Genomic DNA, 23,553 nt, shown 5'->3' with positions numbered 1-23,553 from the left:
ACCTTTATCACTATTTTCATGTTTACCGTACTTCAATTCAAATCAGGTTTATTTATATACCTTCAATTCACAACAGCAGTCACCTCAAGGTGCTCAAGAACCCAAAAAATCCAACGACCCCCTATGAGCAAGCACTTTGCAACAGCGTAAAGGTAAAAGTCCAATTTATACCAGGACCAAATTTCCAGCAGAACCAGGCTCAGCGAGGGGCAGCCATCTGCCGCAACCAGTCGCGGCAGAGGAGAGGGAGTCAGGACAAAAGACGCACTTGTGGAAGAGAGCTAGAGATTAATAATAACTAATGATTAAAGGCAGAATGGAAAAGTGGTGAGTGAAGAAGAAACACTCAGTGCATCATGGGAAGCCCCCAGCAGCCTAGCTCTACTGCAGTGTAACCAGAGACAAGAGATTAAGGGAGACTGAGTGAAGTGAAGTGAAATCACGTGACTTCTGAAGCTACCATTTGTATTTGTTCATCATGTTGTGTTAGGCGAAGTGTGTTTTACGGAATTTTAGTTTCCTGAATGCCTGCCAGTGTGACCAATAAAAGGTGCTCAATTTTGGTGTGCTGCATAAACTGCAGCAATAACAGCAAGACTTCTGTTGGCCCCAGGATGGGTCAGAAGTACAGATTCCATCAGTTTCCTACCACTCAACAGAGAGAGGTGAGCAATCAATGCTGTCAGTCACTGAGCCAGTGAGAGTGAAGAGTGAGAAGTTGAGTCCAATCTGATGATGAATGGAGAAAAATAAGGGTCAGTGAATCAGAATGGGTGTTTGCTGATTTCAGCAATGTTTTTGAAACATTATTAAAAACTTGTAGCTAGACAGGCCCTTGTAGTTGGTGTGAGGTAAGCTAAGTTAAGGTAGCTTAGCCACCATTAGCGCTCAACCCCAACAGCTAGGAAATCAGGCCAGCTGGGTAATGGTGTGGAGGAAGGGAAGCCCTAAACAGAAGCCCCCAGTACACCACCAACCTGTTCACATCTTAAATCATTTTTCTCAAATTGGCAACACACCTGCTAAGGAACAAACTCTGATTATTGGCGACTCTGTTTTGAGAAGCGTGAAGCTAGGGACACCAGCAACCATTGTTGATTGTTTTCTAGAGCCCAGAGTAAGGGAATCTGAAACTGCTGGCTAAGGATAAACGTAGATTTTATAAAATAATAATTCATGTCAGCAGTAATGACCTCTGGTTACATTACTCAGAGGTCACTAAAGTCAAATTTGGCATGTAACTTTGCCAAAACAGTGTCAGATTCCTTCCCAATTGGACCAGGACTGACATGTATAGATGCATGTACTCCTTAAATTGCTGGCTGTTATAATGGTGTCCAAAAAACAATGTGGACTTTATAGAAAAATGGGAAACATTCATCTGTGGTTGAGACCAGGAAGCAGGGCTGCAGTCTTAAGCACCGGTCATCCCTCCAAAACCCCATCCCCACAGAGACTGTGTGTGCTCCCAGACCACCAAAAAAAACTCCAAATAAGCAAAAGATGATTTAAGCATAAAAATTGTAATTGACATTCCCCTTTACAGCATATTTTCACTGTTCTTCAAAACACTGCCACGTGCACCTCTTCAGTTGTCAGTTTCAGATGATTGTTAAAACTTTTTCCTTTTTATTTAAATTTTGCAAAAGACTTCTCTTCATTCTTTTCAGTTCCTGCCGAGAAAAGGAAAAACGTTTTAAGCATAATCTTAAATGGACAGTGGGTGTTTGTTTCCCAAATCCAGATTGGGAGCTGGTTCCACAGAAGAGGGGCCTGAAAGCTGAAGACTCTGCCTCCCATTCTACTTTTAAATACCCCAGGAACCACAAATAAACCTGCAGTCTGAGAGCGAAGTGCTCTTTTGACATGCTGTAGCAATCCCTAAAGGGAGCAGCCAGAAGAAGGTCTTAAGATAGTGATCTACACTGGCGACACTAACAGACCACATTTGCCTCCAGTCTAATGGCATCTATTTCAAATGTTAAGGGACCTACTGAGGTGCTTTGGGCTACCCTGTGTAAAATTGAAAAATGTTAGCAGACAGTAGATAGTATTAACTGGTAGACAGTGGATCCACCGGATCCCTACCAAGCCTCAGAATGTGATGAATATAAAATAAAGAAAGAAAACTTGGACATAATTGTGGTCTATGGGAAACATTTCTATTGGTCCAAATGGATTTTTCTTTTTTTTTAATTCTAATACCGGAGGGATCGCCGGAGCAAACTGGAAGCAATGCTAAGGGGCAGCACTGCATGAAGTTCTCTTTATACATCACTGGTTAGCCAAGCAATGGCAAAAAGTAGTGAATGGCTAATTATACATATCAAGCATATAATTGGCAAATATGCATCTTAACATGCAGAACCACCATCACCACCCCGCCCCCTCGAGAACTTCACATCTTAAAGGTTATTTCCCTACCTCTCTCTAGTATGAGCATTTGAAAAATTCTTCTCATCATAAGAGCCATGAGGCTGTTCTGAAACATTTAGATCACATCACATGATCTCCAGTAATTAGCCTCCTTTATTTATGTAGGAGATACAGTTTGCTTTTCAATCCAATAAAAATGAGAGATACAAGAAATTGACCAAAGTACAACACAAAATCACAGAATTGTTTTCCAATAAATTAAGTTTATTTTTCCACAGTTGGCTTTAGTTAGCAGGAACCATGCACTCAAGCTCTTTATGGCAGTACTAATAATAAAGATATTTCACATCACAGATCACATAAAGAGAAAAACACAGACTCCAAGCATTCCTCCTTCTTGCATTTTACACCAAGGTTTTACACCTTTACATATATACACAAGCTCAATGTGAACCTTGCTGTTGTTGCTTTTTTTTTTGTTTGTTTTGTTTTTTCTTGCATGTCACATGTTTTCTACCTGGGAAAGCTGTGTATTTATTTGAAAAAAAAAAAAAGGTAGGAGAAGTAAAAGTGGAGCAAGGCACACAATTATACTTTAAAGATTTCAAATCCTATATTGTACTACACACACGCGCACCTATCTCGGCACCAATCCCAAACTCTAGCGTCACTGCTAATCATCATCTCAGGAGTCATCCAGAAGGTAAAAAATAAAAATGATACATGGTACAATATTCGTGTAAATACATACAGCAGTATTAATACAACACACGCCCCACCAACATTTGTCAAACCTTAATATGCCTATACAACACCACTTCAGCTTTCACCAACTTTGGTCGTGTTGCATAGATAGAATACCGTTTTGTTTTTACTTAATTTTTGTTTGTTTTGTTTTGTTTTTGGACACATGGTTCAGTTTGCAGTTTTGCAAACACTGGTCCTAGCAGGCAGGGGAAAGATTTTTTTCCGCATGTATTTAGATGGACTTTACCGCCTTATAGCTGCTCTTAAATAGCTGATAAAGTGGTAAATATGAACTGTCATGGAATAAATGAATGCTTGTAGAGAATTTTGTGTGTGTGGCGGGGGGGTATATTTGGTTTACTAATCAAGCAGCACTTTGAAAGGGGACATTGGTTCTGAAAAAGACAGGCTAAACACATGCTTTCTCAAACTGAGGATTCACTATAGTATCATCCAAATTTACCCTACAAGACATGGCTAAGGGTATGTTCAATGAGTTTGTAAAGCAGGACAATTATCAAGGAACTTCCCTTCCTCAAAATTTTGACCTTATCAGGCAGTACTTCTCATGTATCTGAAAGAGCCTTTGGACAAGAGAATTACTTGACTTGGGGGGGCCCTGGAAAAAATAGGTTGCTGCACTCTAGCTGCAAAAGTAGACAAACTCTTTCTCAAAAAAAAAAAAAACCTGCGTTTATACATTTATATTTAAAAAAAACTTGAGAACTGAGTCATAATCAGATAACTGGAATTAAAACAAAGACAACTTTACTCCTATTCTGTCTCTTTTCGTAATTTTCACAAAAAAACGAACTGGTCAGTAAATACCCCAAACCAGTCCTTCAGTTTAGTACATCAATTCAGGAGCAAGCACTTCACATTCAGAGAAATTACCAGAAGAGTAACAGTATTAGGCATTTGAAAAAAGAAACAGTGTTGCCCATTTTTGAATTTGTGGGGTCAGGTCTTGAGATTTAGTAATGTTACAAAAAGACGACTCCAAATTACCCCTACAAATGAATGAGAAGGATGCGACTGTGTCAGATATCTTCAGTCTGTGTTGTAGGTAGTGACAAGTGATGTTCCTGGTGACTATGTTACCAGTCAATTAAACAGAGAAAATTAGCCAGACTAGTGGACCAGTCTGATACAAACATGTATTTTAGAGCCATTTAAATAGTTAACCACATTCTTCAACAATCAAACTGTGTTTTAAATGATGCTGAAATATGTGGCTCCGTGCATAACATTAGGCACACAGTCAGATTAGTTTGCCAAGTGTGGCTAACTTCAACAGTGCTAGCATGAGCAGTGCTAGCACTGCAGACTCCATGGCACCAAGAGCCTTCTTTCCTTTTAGGTTAACGTCCACAGAGAATGAGCGGAATGCAGAATGTGGTTACATATTGCTCTGGTTGGTTACTCTGACAAAGCCTGCATACAACCGCTTAGAGAGCAGGGTGCTGCTGTCTTCTGTTGGTGACTGCACAGAACTAACAGTTTACTAAGTTAATAGTAATGCTAAGCTAGCTGTTGCCAAGTGCTTGCTCACAGGGGGTCGTTTTGATTGTTGGGTTTTCTCTGTATTATTGTACACTCTTTACCTTACAACATAAAGCGCCTTGAGGTGACTGTTTGTTGTGATTTGGAGCTATATAAATAAAATTGAATTGAATTATTATACTAAAATATGAATAATTACTTTAAGTCACTGGTATTTCTGGAGCTAACTAGTAAAGGTAACACTTCAATTAGTCACACACATCCCTAATAATCACTTCTTTCAGTCCAAATATACTTCTGTCTATACAGTGTAATATGACTGTGTTGTCTTTGTACGTTAATCAAAAAAAAGTTTAATAAAGCTAATTAATGCCAAAAAGGGTGTTTTTAGTGTGGTTAATATTAAAAGAGACTTAATTTCTTTCATTTTTTCTCTCATCAGTGACATGTATCTGTAAATCATGACTGGGGTTCTTCCCACCCTTCAAATCGTACTTCATGATAGCTTAAATAAATTTTGTTTGCTTTATTTGATTATAGAAGCATGGCTTAGTTATCCAATATTATTTTGTGCACTGACTTACACCATAACTCACAGTCTATAGTTTTAGTGCTGTTTCTACCACAATGACGGGCTTCTACCACAACCACCGAGAGCAGACCTAAAGAGATTGACCAAGTGACAGTAGCAGATTATGAATACTTACATAATCTAGAAACACAGAGGAGGAGTTATTTTTAGGAAGTGACATGCTACTTGTGCTGAAACGCTGCGGCATATGATTTAAGCAGTGTGCTGTAAGAAAACAGTGTTTACAACTGCAGCGTAAAAGAACCGAGACCCAGCAAGATGCAGACTGGGTAAAGATAAGATGCATGGTGTCAGAACAATACTGAGGTAGCTCCAGAGTATTACAGAACCAGAGGCTTTTAAGAGGCGATGTGGAAAAACAGAAAAACAGACAAACTCAGAGCTCCAGTTTAGAAATTAAAAAAGTGAAACTTTGACTGGACAGTTAGCATAAAAGTCAGTTGTTTCCCTCAGTCACTTTGTCTTCAGTCTTTATGCCTCTTGCCCTTTTAAATCTTCAAACATTTTACATTTTATTTGAGCCTAACTGCCACTACATGAATTTAGCAGTAAACCTGAACCAGATCACCGTTGTGTATTAGTTGGATATGTTGTTATTTGTGGAAAAACCAGCCTCTGGTAAACAAAACAAACTGTCCGAAAAAAAGGAATTCAAAACAGAAAGGAAACAGTAAATTCCACCTCATTTGAACACCTCACATTAGTCAGTTTTAAACACAAAGTTTAAAAGCTCAAGTAGCAACACTGAATTGTTTTAAGTAGTCCTTTTTAGGTCTAGAGACCATAACAAAATAAAGATGAGGCTGATTTTGAGCTGCCAGCATTTAGACAGTAAAGCTAGTCTGTGTTGTTCAGTGTATTTTCCTCTTTAGTCCAGACTTATGTAACAGATCCAACATTAAATTATATGAGTCATGGCTCATATGTAATATCTCTCTGCCCTTAGTCACCTTGAGACCATTTGTAAATTGTTTGACATAATTTTACTACCACAGTTTCTTTCTAATTCTAAACTCTTAAACTTACTCTTAATGTCTTTCCTTTCCTTTAAATTCTATATACTGTCCTCAGATTAACTCATAAATATGTTCAGCCAAACCCCAAAGCTGCTGCATAATCACAAGCTCAACCCTGAAATAAGACATAAAGAGTCTGACAAAGAATCAGCTGATAATCAATTTGAAGGTCACCCTGAAACGATTAGATGAGTCAGTCTTCAATTACAACAGTAGGAACTGAGAGATCATGAATGTGAAAAGCTCCAGGAACACAGAGCGGCTATCCGGAGCGATGAGACCCAGAGGAAAGATCAATTCGCTGCTGAAAAGATCAAAGGAGCTCCCTTACTGCTGGATCCTGGAGGTTCCTGTCCCCGAGACGGTTCCTCTCTGGATGAATGGACAGAGAGAGAGAGAGTAAGTTTGTTAGAGCAAAGCTGATGAAACTAATACATGTCAGTCACTCTCTTGAAGTAGGTTATATTGTTTATGCTGCCCAACTGACACTGCCAATCAATTTGGCTGATCAAGGTCATCTTATTATTCTTCATCTTCTATTTCTATGTTGCTCCCCGGAAGCTGTTGTTCTGACCGTTTACACTATGTGCTCTACAATTTCACCAAAGACCTCAAACGGATGCAGAGCAACCCTCAACTTCTGTTTCACCACTGCTCTGGTTTCTCTGCTTATGTTTCTTCTTTTTTTTCCCTGACATTTAAAAGATTATTTACAGTGACTCAGTCAAAGGTTGAGACAATCCACATCGAGTTCTGCTGTAAGGTGCCTCAGGGAGAAAAACGTGTCCCCGCCTGCCATTGTGCGTGCTGAACAGGAGTGTTTTTGCTACACCAAGAGTCTTTGCTCACCACCTCGTCCATTTGCCCGACTTTCACACTTTGGCTTTGCCAATTTTCTGAAAATGAAGAACTGAGGTGGAGGCCAGAGGCACACATGCAAGAGGACAGAGCAAGACTCCTACTGACAGATCTCAAAATACCAACTATGCTATTGGTGAAAGCAGTTCAAACGGCCTCTTGCTCTGGATCAAGATGATCTCCTGAACAGGAGATCTTGAATTTTTTGATCATACTTAAAGACAAAAAACTCTTTACTTAGCCTGGCCTACACTGTCCACCGAAACCAAATATTCACAATAGTTAATGTAGATTAATCCACCTCTGAGAAACGCTCAACAAATGCCTTTTTTCATCTTGAGTAAAATGCAATCAAGAATACTTCAGCCAGCTGAGACACAAGTATTACTGTTCATTTTAAAGCTTTAATATGCGTTCTAAATGAGACCTTCTCTAGAATCTGTGCTCTTTCTGAAAATCAGCTTTTCTACATTTGAATTTTTTCTACATTGGTTCTTATATATTTTTTATTGTGAATCTATTAAACTCTGAATATATAAAGTTTTTTTCAGTTCTTGCTTTAATTAAATGATTTTTATTGAATTGTTTTATGTTTTATACATTCAGCAGCGGCCTTTCTCATCTCCTGTGTTTTCTATTCTGTTCCATGCTCACACACAGCACCTAATGTGTGTATCGCTATTCAGCTTCATCCGCTCGTCTTTGTGATGAAACTTTCCAAACATGAGTCAGTGATGAAGCCTGAACACACTCTCAAACACACACACACACGCACGCACACTCTCGCTCCTGTGTGTTTTGCTGCAGACCTTCTGCTGTCTGGGTCACAGAGCACATCATGAGCCGCATTCAGGATTGCTTTAATTGCACCTGTGTCTGTTTCTCTGTGTGTGTGTGTGTGTGTGTGTGTGTGTGTGTGTGTGTGTGTGTGTGTGTGTGTGTGTGTGTGTGTGTGTGCGTGTGTGCATGCGTGCGCGTGTGTGTGTGTGTGTGTGTGTGTGTGAACAGGTGGGCTAGACTGGGCCACGCCATGGGGGTCAGGACCAGCTGTACACAGCGTTGGTATGATGTGTGTATGTAAGTGTTTGTGTGTGTCCTTTTGTCATGATGTTACATGCAGTGTGTATGTGTGTGTGTGTGCTCACTGAGCTTGATTTTGCGCTTTCATTTTGTTGTGTGCAAGTCTGTATGTGGGTTTGTCCTCTGATGTGTCTGTGCATGCACATTTGTGTGTGTGTGTGTGCGTGTGTGTGTATACATGTCTGTCTAACCTGCAGCTGTTGGGCTGTCAGAGCATCTACCTGGACTCTTATGCCCTGCCCTCAGGGGTGTGTGTGCATGTGCATGTTTGTGTGTTTAGAGTATGGGGGCAGTAGGTTTTGCTTAGCCCTGGAGGCACCCATAGGGCGGCCTCATCTCTCTCTCTCTCTCTCTCTCACACACACACACACACACACACACACACACACACACACACACACACACACACACACACACACACACACACACACACACACACACACACAGTTTGTGTCAGTGATGGCTTTTGTTCTTGTTCTGCAGCTTTCTGGTTTGATTTGATTAAAAAAAATAAGATAAAAGCAAAATAAATTCACTGTGTGCACCCTCCATAATGCAATATAGCCACAGTCAATTTATAAAATATACAGTAATTAAAAGGACTTTATGATGCATGTGAGGCAACTATTCCAGTATTTTAATTTGCATCATTTATGTTCGAGACAATATAACTATCATCAGGATTATTGTCTGGACCAGAGTTTGAGAAAAGCAAACTAATGAGGGCTAACTGAGATGATTAATGACCAAACTGGCAATCCCAGTTGTCTCCAAAGTTAGTGAAATTTTTACTTTTGATAAATAATGACATAAAATATAAACCAAAGCACAAGCTTAATATTTTGTTTTGTAAAGGCAAACTGAATGGGAGTAAATCCATGAGCCTTTATGTCTCCAGTGTATTTTGATAGCTGTTTATTTTTTTTTTACAGTTTTGGTTCTTTCACTTGATAATGCACTCATGTTTATTTAGCCAGTGCTGACACAACGGTGTTCAATGAGCTCTGTGCAACATGCATTACTGGATTATTGTTACTTTACTGAGAGGAAGGCCATCTTAGCTTTTGATATGAAATAGCACTTAAACTAAAACTGACCATTGCAAGTCTAAACTGCACAAAAGGCACCACTATCATAAACATAGTGAGGCAGAGTTTACACCGAGGAGACTGTGCTGGTGTCCACATGTCCCTCTAAGTGGTGAACTATCTACCCAACAAAACAGGTTGAACCCCTGATGTCGTCTCCGTGATCAATACTGGTCACAGTGCGACAGTAAAAACTGAACTGTAGACGGAGGGATGTCAGCATGGTTTCAGTGTACGATAGAGGTCGGCTCAGACCCTCCCTCTCAATGTGAGAAAAATATATCAGATTGCTGCAAAGAAGGAATTAAATGTTGTATCTTAGTTTTTTTTTTTTAAACCAACAACAACTAATTTGGTTTGCGCATGGTTGTGAACAGACATCCACAGACTAGTATTACCACGGCCTGTTTTTTTAAAAAGATAAGCAACACTTTTATGTTATTTATTTCACTTGTAGCATGGTGATATTAAAGCATTGGACTCTTATCATGGACTCAGGAATGCTTTTTTATTTGTAGCCATTTAACTCACTGGGATAAGCTGAAGGCTTAAACAGAAAGAGGTTATGGGTTAATTTCATTTTATTTTAGTCCATAAAGAGACAGCAGGAAGTAATTCTTCAACACAAACGTTGTCTGCTAAAGAGTCTAACAACGATGTCTAAGTGACACTGATGACTTAACTCGGTCCGATGTCGTGGTAACGTCCACACCGTCATCTTTTAACCAAGACTGGATGTCATAAAAATACAGCCAGCCGATTGTTATTCAACGTTGAAATGTTTGCTGGGTAATAAATCATAACTTTAAGCCCTAATACAATTAAATAGGGTATGCAAAAATTTACCCTCCAAGATATTATTATGACCAGGAAATTAGCTATAGAGCATTTTTATACCAAAACATGATAATTTTTCTGTGATATATGGGAATTTATGGCCATTAGAAGAAGTGCAGTTTTTGGTACTTCTGCCTTGGCTTCATTTTTCATTCCTGTAGGTCTGTGAGTGACAGCCGGAGCCTTTGTTTTGATTTCTGACTGTCTGAGATTGATTTGGTAGGCAGTGACAGTACATAATATCAGAGTACAGCGCTGACAAATCCAATACAGTAATCACACAATCCACCTAGTCTAAATGTCTCCAGTGACAGATAGATGATGGTGAAAATGCTGCAGCACCATATGTGACTTCTTTGACTGCATGTTAACCTACCCTGACTGTCCCCGTCCTCAAGGTGGGCTGTCTCACTGAGACGTGGCTCCGCTCTTGGGCTGTCCTGGCATTTAAACGAGAGCTTCCCTAATAGGAAAACAGCAACAGAGAAAAAAAAACATAGAGGACGAAAAATTAGGAAAAGTCTGCAATTGAAATCGAAAGAAGTACCTAAATCAAATTAAAGAACAATGGAACATAAAGAGCAAAACAGAAAACGTGAGAAAGAAAAAACAGAGAAAGCTGTTGAGTCATTTTTGTCTCATTGGTTTAACAGTGAGGAAGAGAGGGTAGGGGCTTGTGATGTATGGCAAAAAAAGTGAATAAAGGAGAGAGACAAACAAGAAGGGAGAGAAGAATAAATCAAAACAGCATTATCAGGCTGAAATGTTGTTTGTCTTTGTTTTCTAATCGGCTTGTTCTTTCTTTGAGCCCAAACTGATGAAAAGTTACAAATTAAAACAATGAGCATCAGGCCGAAAACAATTCTCTCCCCCACTTCACTACGCTCTCCTAATTGGTTCGCAACTAATCGCTTTGTAAGACTTGTGTAGCTATTATCCCTCCACATACATCTACCAATACCAGGAGTTCATGCACACACATAAACACAGGCACACATATGCATACAGTTACGCTTATATAAACTTGCAGAAGTTCTGCCCTTCTTTTGTTTACTGCTGTTTTAATGAATTACGAGTTAATGAGAATGCTAAACTAGGACAAAACTGCTGCTGCAGGTCTGGTGATTCTGTTAACAATTAAGAAAAATAAAGATTAAAAAGAAAAAAAACACAAAAGGAACACTTGAAATGTTTTTAAAAAGAGAGAGAGCAAAGAAAAATTAAGTGTCAGAAAGAAAAAAAGCAAATAAATATTGTTATAATTAACGAAATCTTGAGAAACTTAAACGCTGAAAAAACTGATTAAATCTCACAAAATAATAAAGAATTATACCAACACAAACAATATTAAAAACATAGCAAACCATACAAAATAATTTGAGTTTAGCATTCTCAGATACAAATAAATCAACTTAAAAAATGAAAGAAAAAATATCTGCAAACTCACTTTTATTGTTTTACATTACAGATTGCTGCTTTCATAATCATAGAGAACTAAGCAAAAGTTTTAGACACGTTCTTCAGTCACAGAAACAAAGAGTGCTGCTATTCATGGTACGGCCATTGAAACTATAACGAGCATTCTCAGCATTATTTTTATCTTCTGGTTTTCTTTTAGCACCTTTGCATAGCAGCTGGTCTGCTACAGTTCCTTTAGATATTTATGCATTTGATTTGTTAAAGGTCACAGTACTGCCAAATTTGCATGTCGGATTCCCACTGTAATGGCCACCATGCCCAAAGCCCTGCTTCAGTTGTGCTTCAGCTCATAATTAGTCATATTTCCATAATAAAAAGAAGAAACTTGGTTTATTACTATAGTGATCTGGCAAAAACAAATAAACTGCTCTGTCTCTGATCTCCTGAAGGCTGATTTTCCAGGCATTATCTTCAGGAAAGTAGTAAAAGAGAAAACACAAACTCCCTGCTGTAGAGCTTTGAACTTAATGCTAACAAAGGCAGGTTAATGTTTAGAAGAATGTTCATATTCAATTGAACATAGTGGTGATGGAAACTAAAAGCAATGGTGACTACTGGGAAGGTTAGCGGGCAACCTAATGTCAATATTAATGGCTTGTTAAGCTAACTTGCTTGCTCCCAGTTATAGATGGTATAAAATATGGACATAGCTGCTGTCCCATTATCAAACCTCGAGCTGAACTTTTCAACTGTGCCATCTTGGCTGCAAAAAAAATGGATGTGTCTGACTGTGAAACTGCACGCTCATTGGCTAACTCATTAGCCAATCAGTGTGTAGTTTCATACCACAGATAATCCTCTATTCTTAAAATGAGTGACTGAACCCTTAAACTCAGCTGCAAAGTGTTTACGGACTTCTACGGGACCAAAAGTCTTTTTTTTTTTTTTTTTTTTAACCACAATCATCTCCATCTGGTGGCCTTCAGATAAAATGCAGGTTTTTAGGCACTTCCGCATTGGCTTCATTTTTTCCGACCTGGAAGCTACATCAGTGTTTTATACTGTCTATGCTCTCAGTCAGCTCACCCGCAAGTTAAAAAGATAGCTAACTAGAATTCTTGCAAAAGAGATTCATGCATAGGCTTGGTCATAGCTTCTTGGTATAATAGTTTAATGCACTGGATAACCTTAAGGATCATTTTTCACCATACAGGGTTACTTTTGTAACAAGGTGCATCTACCCAAGTAGTACTGATGCCTAAATCTAAAGCCTGAGTGAATGCAAGACCAAACAGGAAGTGAAGACTGTAGTTTATGTTGCTTTATTTTTGACATGTTGAAAATTGTCCTGTAGTGGATATAGTTTGGTTATTAGATCAACTACCTGAAGATTAATGTGATTAATACTTTGCTATGTGCAGGAAACTAGAAACTAGTCTTGAAATGAAAGAATCTCTTCAGCTGGTCGTTGTTCCTTTTAACGAGACAAAGTTGATATAGAGAGGAAGTAGCAAGGTTGCAGAGACAGTAAAAAAAAAATCCCTTACTCATTTGCATAAAGAAATAGAAAACTTAAAAAGCGCACAAACACGCTAATTCAGCAATGAAATGAATTGAACGATCACTGCGGGAAGGGAAAGCTCTTAGCTGATGAATCCTAATGAAATCTGACTGATAGTAATTATGCTGATGTTGTTCTGTGGACCTTAACCTTTTAACTAAAAAACTGAGAAGTCTGCAAATCCCCCTTCCATTAACACCAGAGGGAAGAGAGAGGGATGAAGCAGAGGAGCAGGGAAAGAGAGCAGAAGTGATAAGAGAAGAAGGAGAAGAAAAGAAAGATATTTGCAGGAGGAGAAGAACAAATGAAGAGAGAACGGAGAACAGGGGACAGTAAGAAGAGGTAAGAAGGTGAGGAAGAAGGAGATAAAATAACTGGGAGAGAGTAGATGAAGAAAGACCAGAAGAGGGGAGAAGAAAACACATGAGAACGGGGGAGGATAAGATAGGTGGAACATGGAGCGAGAGCGAGGGAGTGCACTGGAAAGATGAGCACTGGATGAGAAATGAGAAATAAGAAATACGGATGGAGTACAGAAAGATTAAGTGGAAAAAAAAAACTTAAGGAAAGGTGTGGAAAGAAGTCTAGCAAAATAATAACAACAAAGAAACAAATGGAAGTCTGAGTGTGCATTGCAGAAAAATAAGAGAGAGGGACAGGAGGAGGAAGAGAAGTGGGAGGAGGAGAGGGCAGGTCACACATATCAGCACTTCTCATGTCTGTCCAGCCTCAGAAATGGAAATGAAAGAAACACATACCAGCCTCATTACATTCATGCCCACTGAGGGGCTTGGACTAATACTTGGAGTAGAGAGGTGAAGTCAAGTATCAAGGCCCTGTATAATGTCCTGAGATAGCACATCAGGCTAATACATAGAGCACTAACCTGCTTCGCTGTCGCAGTCTTTGCTTCCTGCTGTGAGCTGCTCCGTCCTCTCCTCCCCTTCTCCTCTGACTTCACCCGCTGAGTATCCACCTCCCCTTGCCTCTCCCCCTCTCCCCTATCTGCTTCTCTCATCGCCAAGCAGTTAATTTTGGGATTAATACGCGTGGCGGTGGTGGCTGGCTCTTTTGAGGGATTTGTAGCGGAGCTGCAGACACTTATCTTGGTCATTACGGTGCCCATATTGGATTCAAGCGTTTTAGTATCTGCCAAACATTCAGCTGCGGAGGAGTCTATCGGGGCGACACGCGCCCGGGGATTAAGATAAGGAGGCCCCTCATTACGACTCCTCTCCTCCTGCGGCGTGCTGACACTCGCAGCGGCCGCGACTTCTCCTCCAGCAACATCACAGAGGAGGTATGGGTCCTCACCTCGTTTCTCTTCCTCTGTGCCAGAGGACACAGGAGGAGGAGGAGGAGAGGAAGGGTAGTCTTTTGGTTTGGAGCCAGGCCCCTGGAGGGAGGTGGAGTTGCTTGTTGAGGGCGGGGAGGTGGAAAATGAGCTGTAACAAGGCTCCAGGAAAGTAGAGGGAGAGTTCTGTGTCTCCTCTGCTGGACTTGTTCTTTGGAAATATAGTTGATCCTTGTTTTTTGCCAGCATAGTCTGCTTTGAGAGGGACAGGTAGCTCAGACTGTCTGGTGTAGAATTAGGCCCATCGTCAGACACATATTGAAGATTGTTGTTTAAGCAAGGCAAGGAAGATGCGCTGCCATTCAATTCACAGCCAAATGACAGGGAGGACTCAAAATTCTCCTTCAGAAAGAACCGTTGTGGTTTCTTGGTGAGCACCATGCTGTAGCAGAGAGGCGGACCTAGATAAACCTCCTCTGTACAGGCTTCAAACAAAGTCACCTCTTCCCTGATGTCAGGGCTGGGAGGCAGGGATAGAGAGGGGCTAGTTTGCTCTTCAACATGGATACCATTAACAGAACTGAAAGCTTCGTTGTCAGCAGACTTTAGATCAAGACGGCGGACTTTGTTTTTGTCGCCAAGACCAGGAGAGGAGCATTTAGAAGACTGCGCTGAAGTGGAAGTTTGCAGTTTGGTGCTTGTGAACAGCTCAGGGCTCGGGCTGTGGAGACCTTGTGTTGGCGTGACGTATGATGGGATGCTGTAGGGTGCTGGGGTGGAGCTCTTGTCCTCAGTGCACTGACTGACCTCGCCGCAGTCGCTGTCATGGGATGAGAGAGACAGATAGGAGTAGAAGTCTCCCTTCTTAAGGTGGAGGGGTCTGTGGGAGTGTTCGAGCACCTGAAGGGAGAGGAAGGAGAAGTTTTTGTGTTGCATCTTTGTAGTTTGCTCTTATCTAAATTAAGGGCAGGAATTAAGGATAAAATGTGTTTAACTTATAGTTAAGCCCTGTCAGACGAATGTATCATTTTGAATTGTTTAAATGATACTGACTTGGTTTAAATTTGAATTTGATATTAAGCAAAAATTATAACAAAAAGAAATATGGAATGGAAATATTAATTTAGAATACTAAGGCTATAAATAGGAATAATCTTTAGTGCTTTTATTGATAGCATCTTATTTGTTTTAAATGCCTTTTTCTTAATGTTATTTTGCATTATTTCTAATTTAAGATACCTACTATAATTACCAAACCATCAAATCTTGATTTACATATTAATATTTTACACTCAGGCACTTTTTGCAGGGGGAGCAAAGTTTTCTGCCTGATTTCTTTTTCTTTTCAGAAATAAAATTAAGACTGAAAACTGATTAGCTTTTAGATTACTTTACTTGCAAAAGATACCAAAGAAATTAGTCATTAAATCTGAAAAGTTATGATCTGTGATGCGATTTATTGAATTAGTCCAATTCAGTGAACCAATCAACTGAGATAACTTTTGCTACTTTTGGATTAATTTGTCCAACAAATATACAGAATATACAAAGTCAAACAGGACCTCAAATGCTCCATCTCCAAAATCATTTGATTCGGTTACTGTGAAAGTTCGCAGCCATACTGTGTTATTTTTAAATAGTTTTCTGTTGCAGTGCAACATGTGCATACGCCTAATTATTTTTCGATACTATTTTTGAGCATTAATACTCTACCTTGTCTCTGATCTGTGCTAGTGATGCAGAACCTTGGTCTGGAACTGGCCCATTGGCCTCAGTCTGGTTCAGTTCTTCAGTCTGGTTCTCTTTGCTTTTCAGTGCCAGTGAAGTCATGTCAATAATCTCCATCACAAAGTCATGCACGTTCTCTTTCCTGTTTTCTTCTACACTGCGTGGATGCAGGGAAGAGGGGGAAGGAAGGTGCTTGCAGCAGGAAGAGTGAGAATTGTGCCATTTTTTGGGAAGCAGGGATGAATGTTTGTCTCTGACTTCACTCCTCGTCTCCTCCGTCACAACAGATGAGAATCTGAACTTTTCCTGACTGGTGATGGCCTTCCTTCTGCTGGCTGCTGGCCGGCTGTTGTGCAGAGTGTTGTGGGATCTGCAGTCCTCCACTGGAGAGAGGGAAGGAGGAGAAGGGAGGGAGGAGCTGTGACAGGGCAACTCTCCCCGAAGCTGCCCCACCAAAGAGGAAGCGTGCTTGGAAGGGAAAGAGAGCAGCTCACAGGATGGAGATGAACACAGCTCCTTTGTTGTGGTTGATTCTGTTATCACAATCAAGTTGCTAACATCTTGAACCAGCTCTCCTGTTTTGGCAAACATGTATGAATCCCTTAGAGACTCTCCTTTCTTGGTGAACATGCTGGACTCCTCTCGGAGGAGCTCATCATCTTCATCCTTCCCCTTTAAACAGCTCTGGTCCACATTTCCATTCTCCACATCGTCCACAAACTGGCTGATGTAGCTTCTTGTCGCGTTCCTTCTGTTTTCCTCCTCTTCCTCCTTTCCTCTCTTTTCTGTCTTCACTTTATTATTGCCATCATCGCTATTGGTATCTAATAATTTTGCAGCTGAGCGGCTTAAAAAACAGCGTTGCTCCTTAATCTGAGGGGAAGATGTGAAGGAGGAGGACAGGTTGGCTCCACACTGCAGCTCATCCCGGAGGACTGCTTCTGTTTTAGAAGAGGAGGCACGAGGAGATCGGATCCAATTTTGGAGCTCCTTCTTCATGTACTCAAGACGCAGTGCATAAGAGCCCTCCATTTCTTCTTCATCATCTTCCTCAACATCCTCATGACCTGAGGATGCACCGCTCAGTCTGTCTCCTTCGTCCTCTTCCTCCCGAATGCCAAGCTCCTCCTCTGTGAGTGTGAGTGTGGAGGATGACAGGAGGTCGCTGTCGTCCTCATCTTCATCTGTGCACGCTGATGTACAAGAGACGTTCACCACCATGCTCAAACTGGTTGCATCAGCTTCATCCACGCCTTGCCCTCCTCTGCTCATGCCATGGCACCGTTTTCTGGAAGAGTTTGCATTGGCTGCCACTGTGGGATCCAGGAAAAGGTGCTTCTGATTTCTGAGTATGACCAAATCTTCAGAGCCCAGCGATGACTCCTCAGTGCTGCTCAGCTCTGTTAGGGATGCTGTTGCTGAACTCTCATTGATCAGTGATGGAGGCCCTTTCCGCAAAGAGCATGAAATCCCGGATAGTGGGGCGTGTCGACCCCCGAGAGAGGGTGAGGCAGGGAGTGGGCTCCTCTGTGGGGAGCTCCCCTGAAGTGTCACGTCAGAAACACTCCGGGTCATCTTTGTTGCCAGAGGACTCTGGATGTTCTCCAGACGTTTCAAGAGATCAAGGGTTCTCCGGCTCAGCTCCCCAGAGGAAGGTTCTCCTTGTACAATTTCAGTGTTAGTTTCCTTTCTTTGCTGGTCTCCATCATTTCCACTTTTCTGCTCTTTCTCCAGCTCACCAAGACTGGCAAGACTACCTCCAATCTCACCATCACTACTGCGACATAGGATCAGGCCACTTTCCAGAGAGGCACTACGGTGCAGTGGCTCTTTGGAGGGGAATAACTCCACACCCGGAGCCAGAAGGGACTCTAGAGAGGAGCCTTGAGATAAAACTGGACTTGATGCCCGGCGGCTGAGGACAGGAGGAGTTTCCAAACCATTATACTGCTCAATCATGAAGTCATCACTATGGGACATGAAAAATTTTGAGGAGTTAACAGGTCCCCCCACCTCAAAGTCAGAGTCAGAATCTGCAGGTGTCAGGATGCCACGTCCATTAATTAGGATTTCAACAGCCTCTCCACCTCCCCTCCTGTGCCTTCTCCTCTTCTCCACCTCTCTGTTTCTTTTGGTGTCACTTCCAAGTTCACTCCTCCTCCATCCTTTGTTCTTGTTCATTTCTGACTTGCTTTTGTGATTGTACTTGGTACCACTGTCTGTGTGCTGATCTACAGCTTCACCTTTCCCATGCTCATTTTCATCCTCCTCTTCTTTCCCTAGTTCTTCTTCCTCTCCTGGGACTTCAGAGTTGGTTGTTGTCTCTGTGTCTCCCGTATCACTGACAATCCCGCTTTCGCACTCTGAGCGACGACTGTTTGATGACTGACCGCTTCCTCTTCCACCCTCACTGCCTCCACCTCGGTTTCTTCCTCCACGGCTGTTTGACATCAAACCTCCCAGGAGGTCTGGGAGGGATTCGATGGAGGAGAAAGAGGAATCCTTACTCAAACTCTTCAGCAGTACTTGCTGTTTCCGTTTCCCTGATTTGTTTTTCTGCAGTAAGGAGGAAGTGTAAGGAAACTGAGGCTGTCTGTACAATTCAATATTGTGGAGGCTGTACACTTGGTATATGTTATTGTTGTTAGCGGGTGCAGTTTGGGGGGTCATATTGTGCTGAACCTCCAACGATGATCCACCTCTTGGCATTATCTCAGGACACTGAGTGGCTGGGACAGTGGTTCTAACCATGGCAGGTTGATTTTCATTGGACAGAACATTGTCTGAAGGAAGATTTGGTTCTGTGGGGAGGTTGTGTGTAAGGTCAGGTTCTAGTACATCTTGTGGTTCTGCTTCCGTGATTGTCATATCGGTTTCATCCCATTCCCAGGAGTCATCCTGCACTGGTGCCACTGGACCAGCAGAGACTGGGCTGAGTTGGTGGAGGTCCACCAAACCTGGTTCCAAAAAGTTCCCAGGAACCTGCAAACAAAAGGGAAGAAATCAGAAGATAACATTTGGAATTGTTCAGTGTGGTTTAACAGAAATTCGGGTGGCTGCTACAGCAGAAATCCAATCAGACCCAACATTCAGACATGAAAGAGAAAGAAACATAGACAAATAACTTTAATACGACAATGAAAAGTGCTGCATGGTGACGCAGGTTGGCCATGGAAACAGATGTATTCAATCAGACCCCAACAAGGGTGGGAAAAATATTTTGAAAATATCGCATTTTTTCCATGCTAAATATGCCAATGCACAAATGATTTCCCATCCAATTCTATAGTTCAAACACAGAAAAGCAACAAATCCATTCTGAACTTCGGTGCTTTAAAAAAGTACTACACTTTCGGTTTAATTGACGTTCCATGCATTTGACATTTGGCCTATGGTGAACATGTTCCGAATTAAAATAGCCCTAATATGCATTTTCTGTCAGATATGCTGTCACAATGCCAAAAGCCAAAAGCTCAGGCTTCAGACTGCCCTAAACACTCAATTTAAGACGAGCTTTTCAACTCTTGGTTCTGTATGATGATACAGAGAAAGGATATCCTGAATATGGGCATCTCAAGCATGTAGCTTTGGCTGTGAGCACAACAGCCAATCAGAAGAAAGTGTGCTTAAAGGGAAGGCTGTCATATTTCATACATTTAGTCCTTTATATGGAGTTTTAACCCATTTGGCATACCCAAATATTAGCTAAAAACTGCAAGAACAAAATGTAAGCGATCTGACGATCCATGGTTAAGAGCCATGTAACACTAACCGTAAGTGGTTCTCCAGTGACCTGGTAGATGTTAAAAGGTAAGATAAATCAAAACAAACAAAAATCAATAAAAGATTTATTGCTATTTCATTAATTGTTTGAGTGTTCACTGCTAGCACTGCTGAGAACTCCATCTTTAGAAGGCCTTTACACAATTACTGAGTCCAAAATCAATAAACTTTCAAAACTTCCTCGGACCAAGTGTCATTTAACTGGTTGGGCCCGCTGCCTCATTACAGCTTTGTTTCAAGTTACTGACAGTAACACCTAGGAAATTCCTGAATTACCGCTTAAAGACATAACTATCCAGCCATAACTGTGTTGTTGTTGTTGCTCACAGTTATCATTCAAAGCACATAAAATGTTTTAAGTCATGCTCTCAAACACGGTGGGGATATAAGTTATGTCATTTCGGATGTCGTATCTTGTTTTGGCACAAAACTCTTTAAAAAGACATGTTGCTAATCCCGCGTCCCTCCTGAGGACGCCGTCTCGACTCAGGACTCTGCTTGAAAGAGACACACTGACACTCTGACAGAACATGTTCTGTGATCATTTAAAAAAAAAAAAAAAAGAGTGAAATCAGCCCACCCCAAAGCAATTGCTCATAAATCTCAACACAAATTATTCCACTCTGGAACAAAGCGATGAATTATTCAAAAACGACTTCTGAGAGAAAGAGCACCAAGCTGAAAACCCCAAAGTAAATACGTAATCAAAAGCCTTCAGAAAGCTCGGCTGTCTAAAAATATGCTTAGACACAGGAATTCTTCTCTTCCACAGACATAATTATACAAATTGCTCCGCGTCTCGTTAACAAGAGAGGGGGGTAATTCGTATTAGCCATTCATAGCCTATTAATCTAATAAACTAGTTGGCTCTGTGTGCGTGTGTGAGTGAGTGTGTGTGGATATGGCTCTGTATAATGAATTTCTATTAGATTTGTGTTTATTCCCCTTGTGCTGATAAGGGAGATGGGGGTAATGACTGAACTGGGTTTTGCCACTGCAGACGCATTCAAAAACACATTCAGTGCAGAGAGGAAAGGCTATCAATCAGCCTAATCCAATCAAATCGGGGATTTGATGACCCACGGAAACCTTGTACATAATTTATATCTGTAATTCATCTCGTTTCTATAATTTTACAACAGTTTATAGCTGGATTGTGGATATTTTTATGGCCATAGACAGAGGAGCAGGGGGGGACCACTGGTGTCCAGCAGCCACAGTATCTTTAAAAACAGATTTCTTAAAGCAGGAAATGACCTGATGGCTAAAAGTGAGAGACCGGTCAAGCATTGGTGAATATTTCCCGCAAAGACTCAGCAACATTTTAAACAGTTGAATTTCTCGTGATTTATTATTTTCATTTAATTTTAAATTTGTGCTTTCAGTTCAGTACGGATTTAGTTAGTTTCCAGAAAGTTCAGTTTTTATTTGTATTATTTGTGTGATATTTAAGAAGTTCAGGAAAGGTATTACAAACACTGGACTCACAGTGACGGAGATATTCTTTATTTTAATTTTAGATAACTAAACTCATATTCATCAAGGTCATTTGACCCTTAAAAACACGTAAGGGTTAACAATATTGTTTACCACTGAAACCAAAGCTGGTCAATGTCCAAAATGAAACATGAAACACTTCATATTTAGAGGTGAAAAAATTGAGTCAGAAATGTAAACAAAGAAATGAAAAAGTGTAAATGATGCAAATAGATGCAGGTGACACTAAGCTTGAGCCAAAAAAATAAATCTATATACCACTATACCACAAAGCTTTGAAGCTGTATAATCATTCAAATAAATTAAGCAAGGATGTGTTTGCATTCAGTCTAAATGCCAGTGTCATATATCGCACTGATAATTTCACCATTTTATTTTTCTATCTATACACATAAAAACGTCACCTTGAAATCTCGAGGTCAATAAAACAAGTTTTCCACACTCTGAAGCAGAATTGTTATTTTGTGTTCATTTTCCTGATAATCAGCTGTGTGTATGAGTAACTAGTTAATAGCCAGTTTTAGCACTCCCTCCTGTCATTATATTTACACGAACATGATCAGAGTCTGATGTTTACTGACTTAATTGCTGCCAGTATTGTTTCAATGTGTGTGTGTGTGTGTGTGTGTGTGTGCATGCAAGGGACCTGTGCAGTGTTTTTCGGGGTGAAAACAGGAAACTTTTTTCCCATTAGCTCTAGTTTGACTGCTCCCATTTGTTAGCATAGCATCTGTGGAAGGCCCAAGGAGAGTAGAGCTATCTAGCAGTGTCTGGGTGATTATTCATGTGCCTCTGCTCCTCCTGGAGCTTCTGCTGCTGCTCGCGTCTCTGCTGGCTCTCTGCTGTACCGCTTGTCAAAGCACTGAGGGAGCCGGTCTGATTCAAAATGAATAGAAGCGCACAGATAAATCACCTCTCCATGCAGAGTGGAGGAGCTGACAGGCTGCTTTGAATGTAATTGCAAACAGTGAGTGAAAACCTCCATATGTTGCTCATAACTCTGCTCTAAAATATTTCATAATTGTGAGGAAACTGTGCTAAAATATAATTTCCATATATCACATTTGATGCACAGGTATACTTTGCGAAATCTCATCCCCAAAACACCCTGCAGCTTTAATTTAGACTCATTTACATTAAATCAGAGATAAAACCGGATCTTTCATGTGCTGTCTGAACGGCAGTACGCACACATCTACTCATGGAACACGGAAAGAAGAAAATATGACTCACACTTCGACAACAAAAACCCTGTTAGAACAAAATCACATGTTCCAAGGGAAGTCGCATGAAATGCCGTCCAGCCGCCACAGAAAAATGACAATAGTGGTCATTTTTGAAGAGGGTTAAAAAGTTACAAAGTGTTATCAAGGTCAGAGGGTCTCAAAGTTTTTGGGGGCCATGGGCTCTTTACAGAGGAGAAAATCTTCCAAGGAGCCCCTCAAAGGCCCCACTTGGTTTTACCTGTCTTGCATAGTGTTATTTGATGATACCCACTGAGTTAAACAGCAGCAGGAGTGGCTCACTGCACACTGACTGATGTAACCTGTTAGGATCATATCAGAGAAGTTTGCCTTCTAGCATGGCTGCTGTGAAAGGCTCTAAAAATCCACAACTCAACGACTAGGATTGGTGCCCAAATTTAACCAGTAACAGAAAACCACATAAGTACACTGTAAGTGCTTTTACAGTTGCCAGTTCAATCATGCCACCACCGTACCTTCCGCCACTTCATGTGGATTTTGTGGTCTTTTATACGTCCTCAAAAGAGGAGGTAGCGCTGAAACTGTGAAAACACATCGTTTTGGGTGCATGTTGGTAATCCACTTATAGAATACACAGACCAAGCCAGACTGCCAAGAAAACCACCTTATATATTCATTTCATGGTCCTAATTTCCCCGAGCTTTCCACCGGTGTCCACTAAGACTCTGCTGCACTATTTGCATTTTCTGTGTTGTGTCAAGAAGAAGTCAATTTCTTCTGGAAACAGGTTGGAAAATTATTATTTTTTTTTTTTTTGCAGGAATGTGGAATATTTTAGTTTAACTTTCTAGTAATTAATAAAATGAATATATTTCTTTCAAATTTAATTGATAAACAAATGTAGCTTGTGAAAAATGCCCATAGGAAGGTGACACACACAAGTTGTATATTTTGGTATTTGAAGACATA

At 40.7% G+C, this 23,553-nt stretch overlaps 1 protein-coding gene across 1 annotated transcript in view; it reads right to left on the bottom strand.

Moving 5' to 3' along the window:
- Positions 1-2,653: 2,653 nt before the first annotated feature.
- akap6 (A kinase (PRKA) anchor protein 6) overlaps positions 2,654-23,553 on the bottom strand; it is a 223,357-nt gene continuing 202,457 nt past the window's right edge. Inside the window, exons 20-23 of the mRNA XM_030719108.1 lie at positions 16,085-19,081; positions 13,964-15,271; positions 10,474-10,560; positions 2,654-6,606 (exon numbers count right to left, since the gene is read on the bottom strand). Of these exons, the coding sequence (XP_030574968.1) occupies positions 6,562-6,606; positions 10,474-10,560; positions 13,964-15,271; positions 16,085-19,081 (4,437 nt within the window). The 3' untranslated portion in view covers positions 2,654-6,561. The remainder of the gene's footprint in view (positions 6,607-10,473; positions 10,561-13,963; positions 15,272-16,084; positions 19,082-23,553) is intronic.

This window comes from Archocentrus centrarchus, chromosome 22 (assembly GCF_007364275.1).
Source record: "Archocentrus centrarchus isolate MPI-CPG fArcCen1 chromosome 22, fArcCen1, whole genome shotgun sequence".
NCBI lineage: Eukaryota > Metazoa > Chordata > Actinopteri > Cichliformes > Cichlidae > Archocentrus > Archocentrus centrarchus.
Note: the sequence above shows the minus strand (reverse complement) of the source record. Positions and strands in the feature narration are given on the sequence as shown.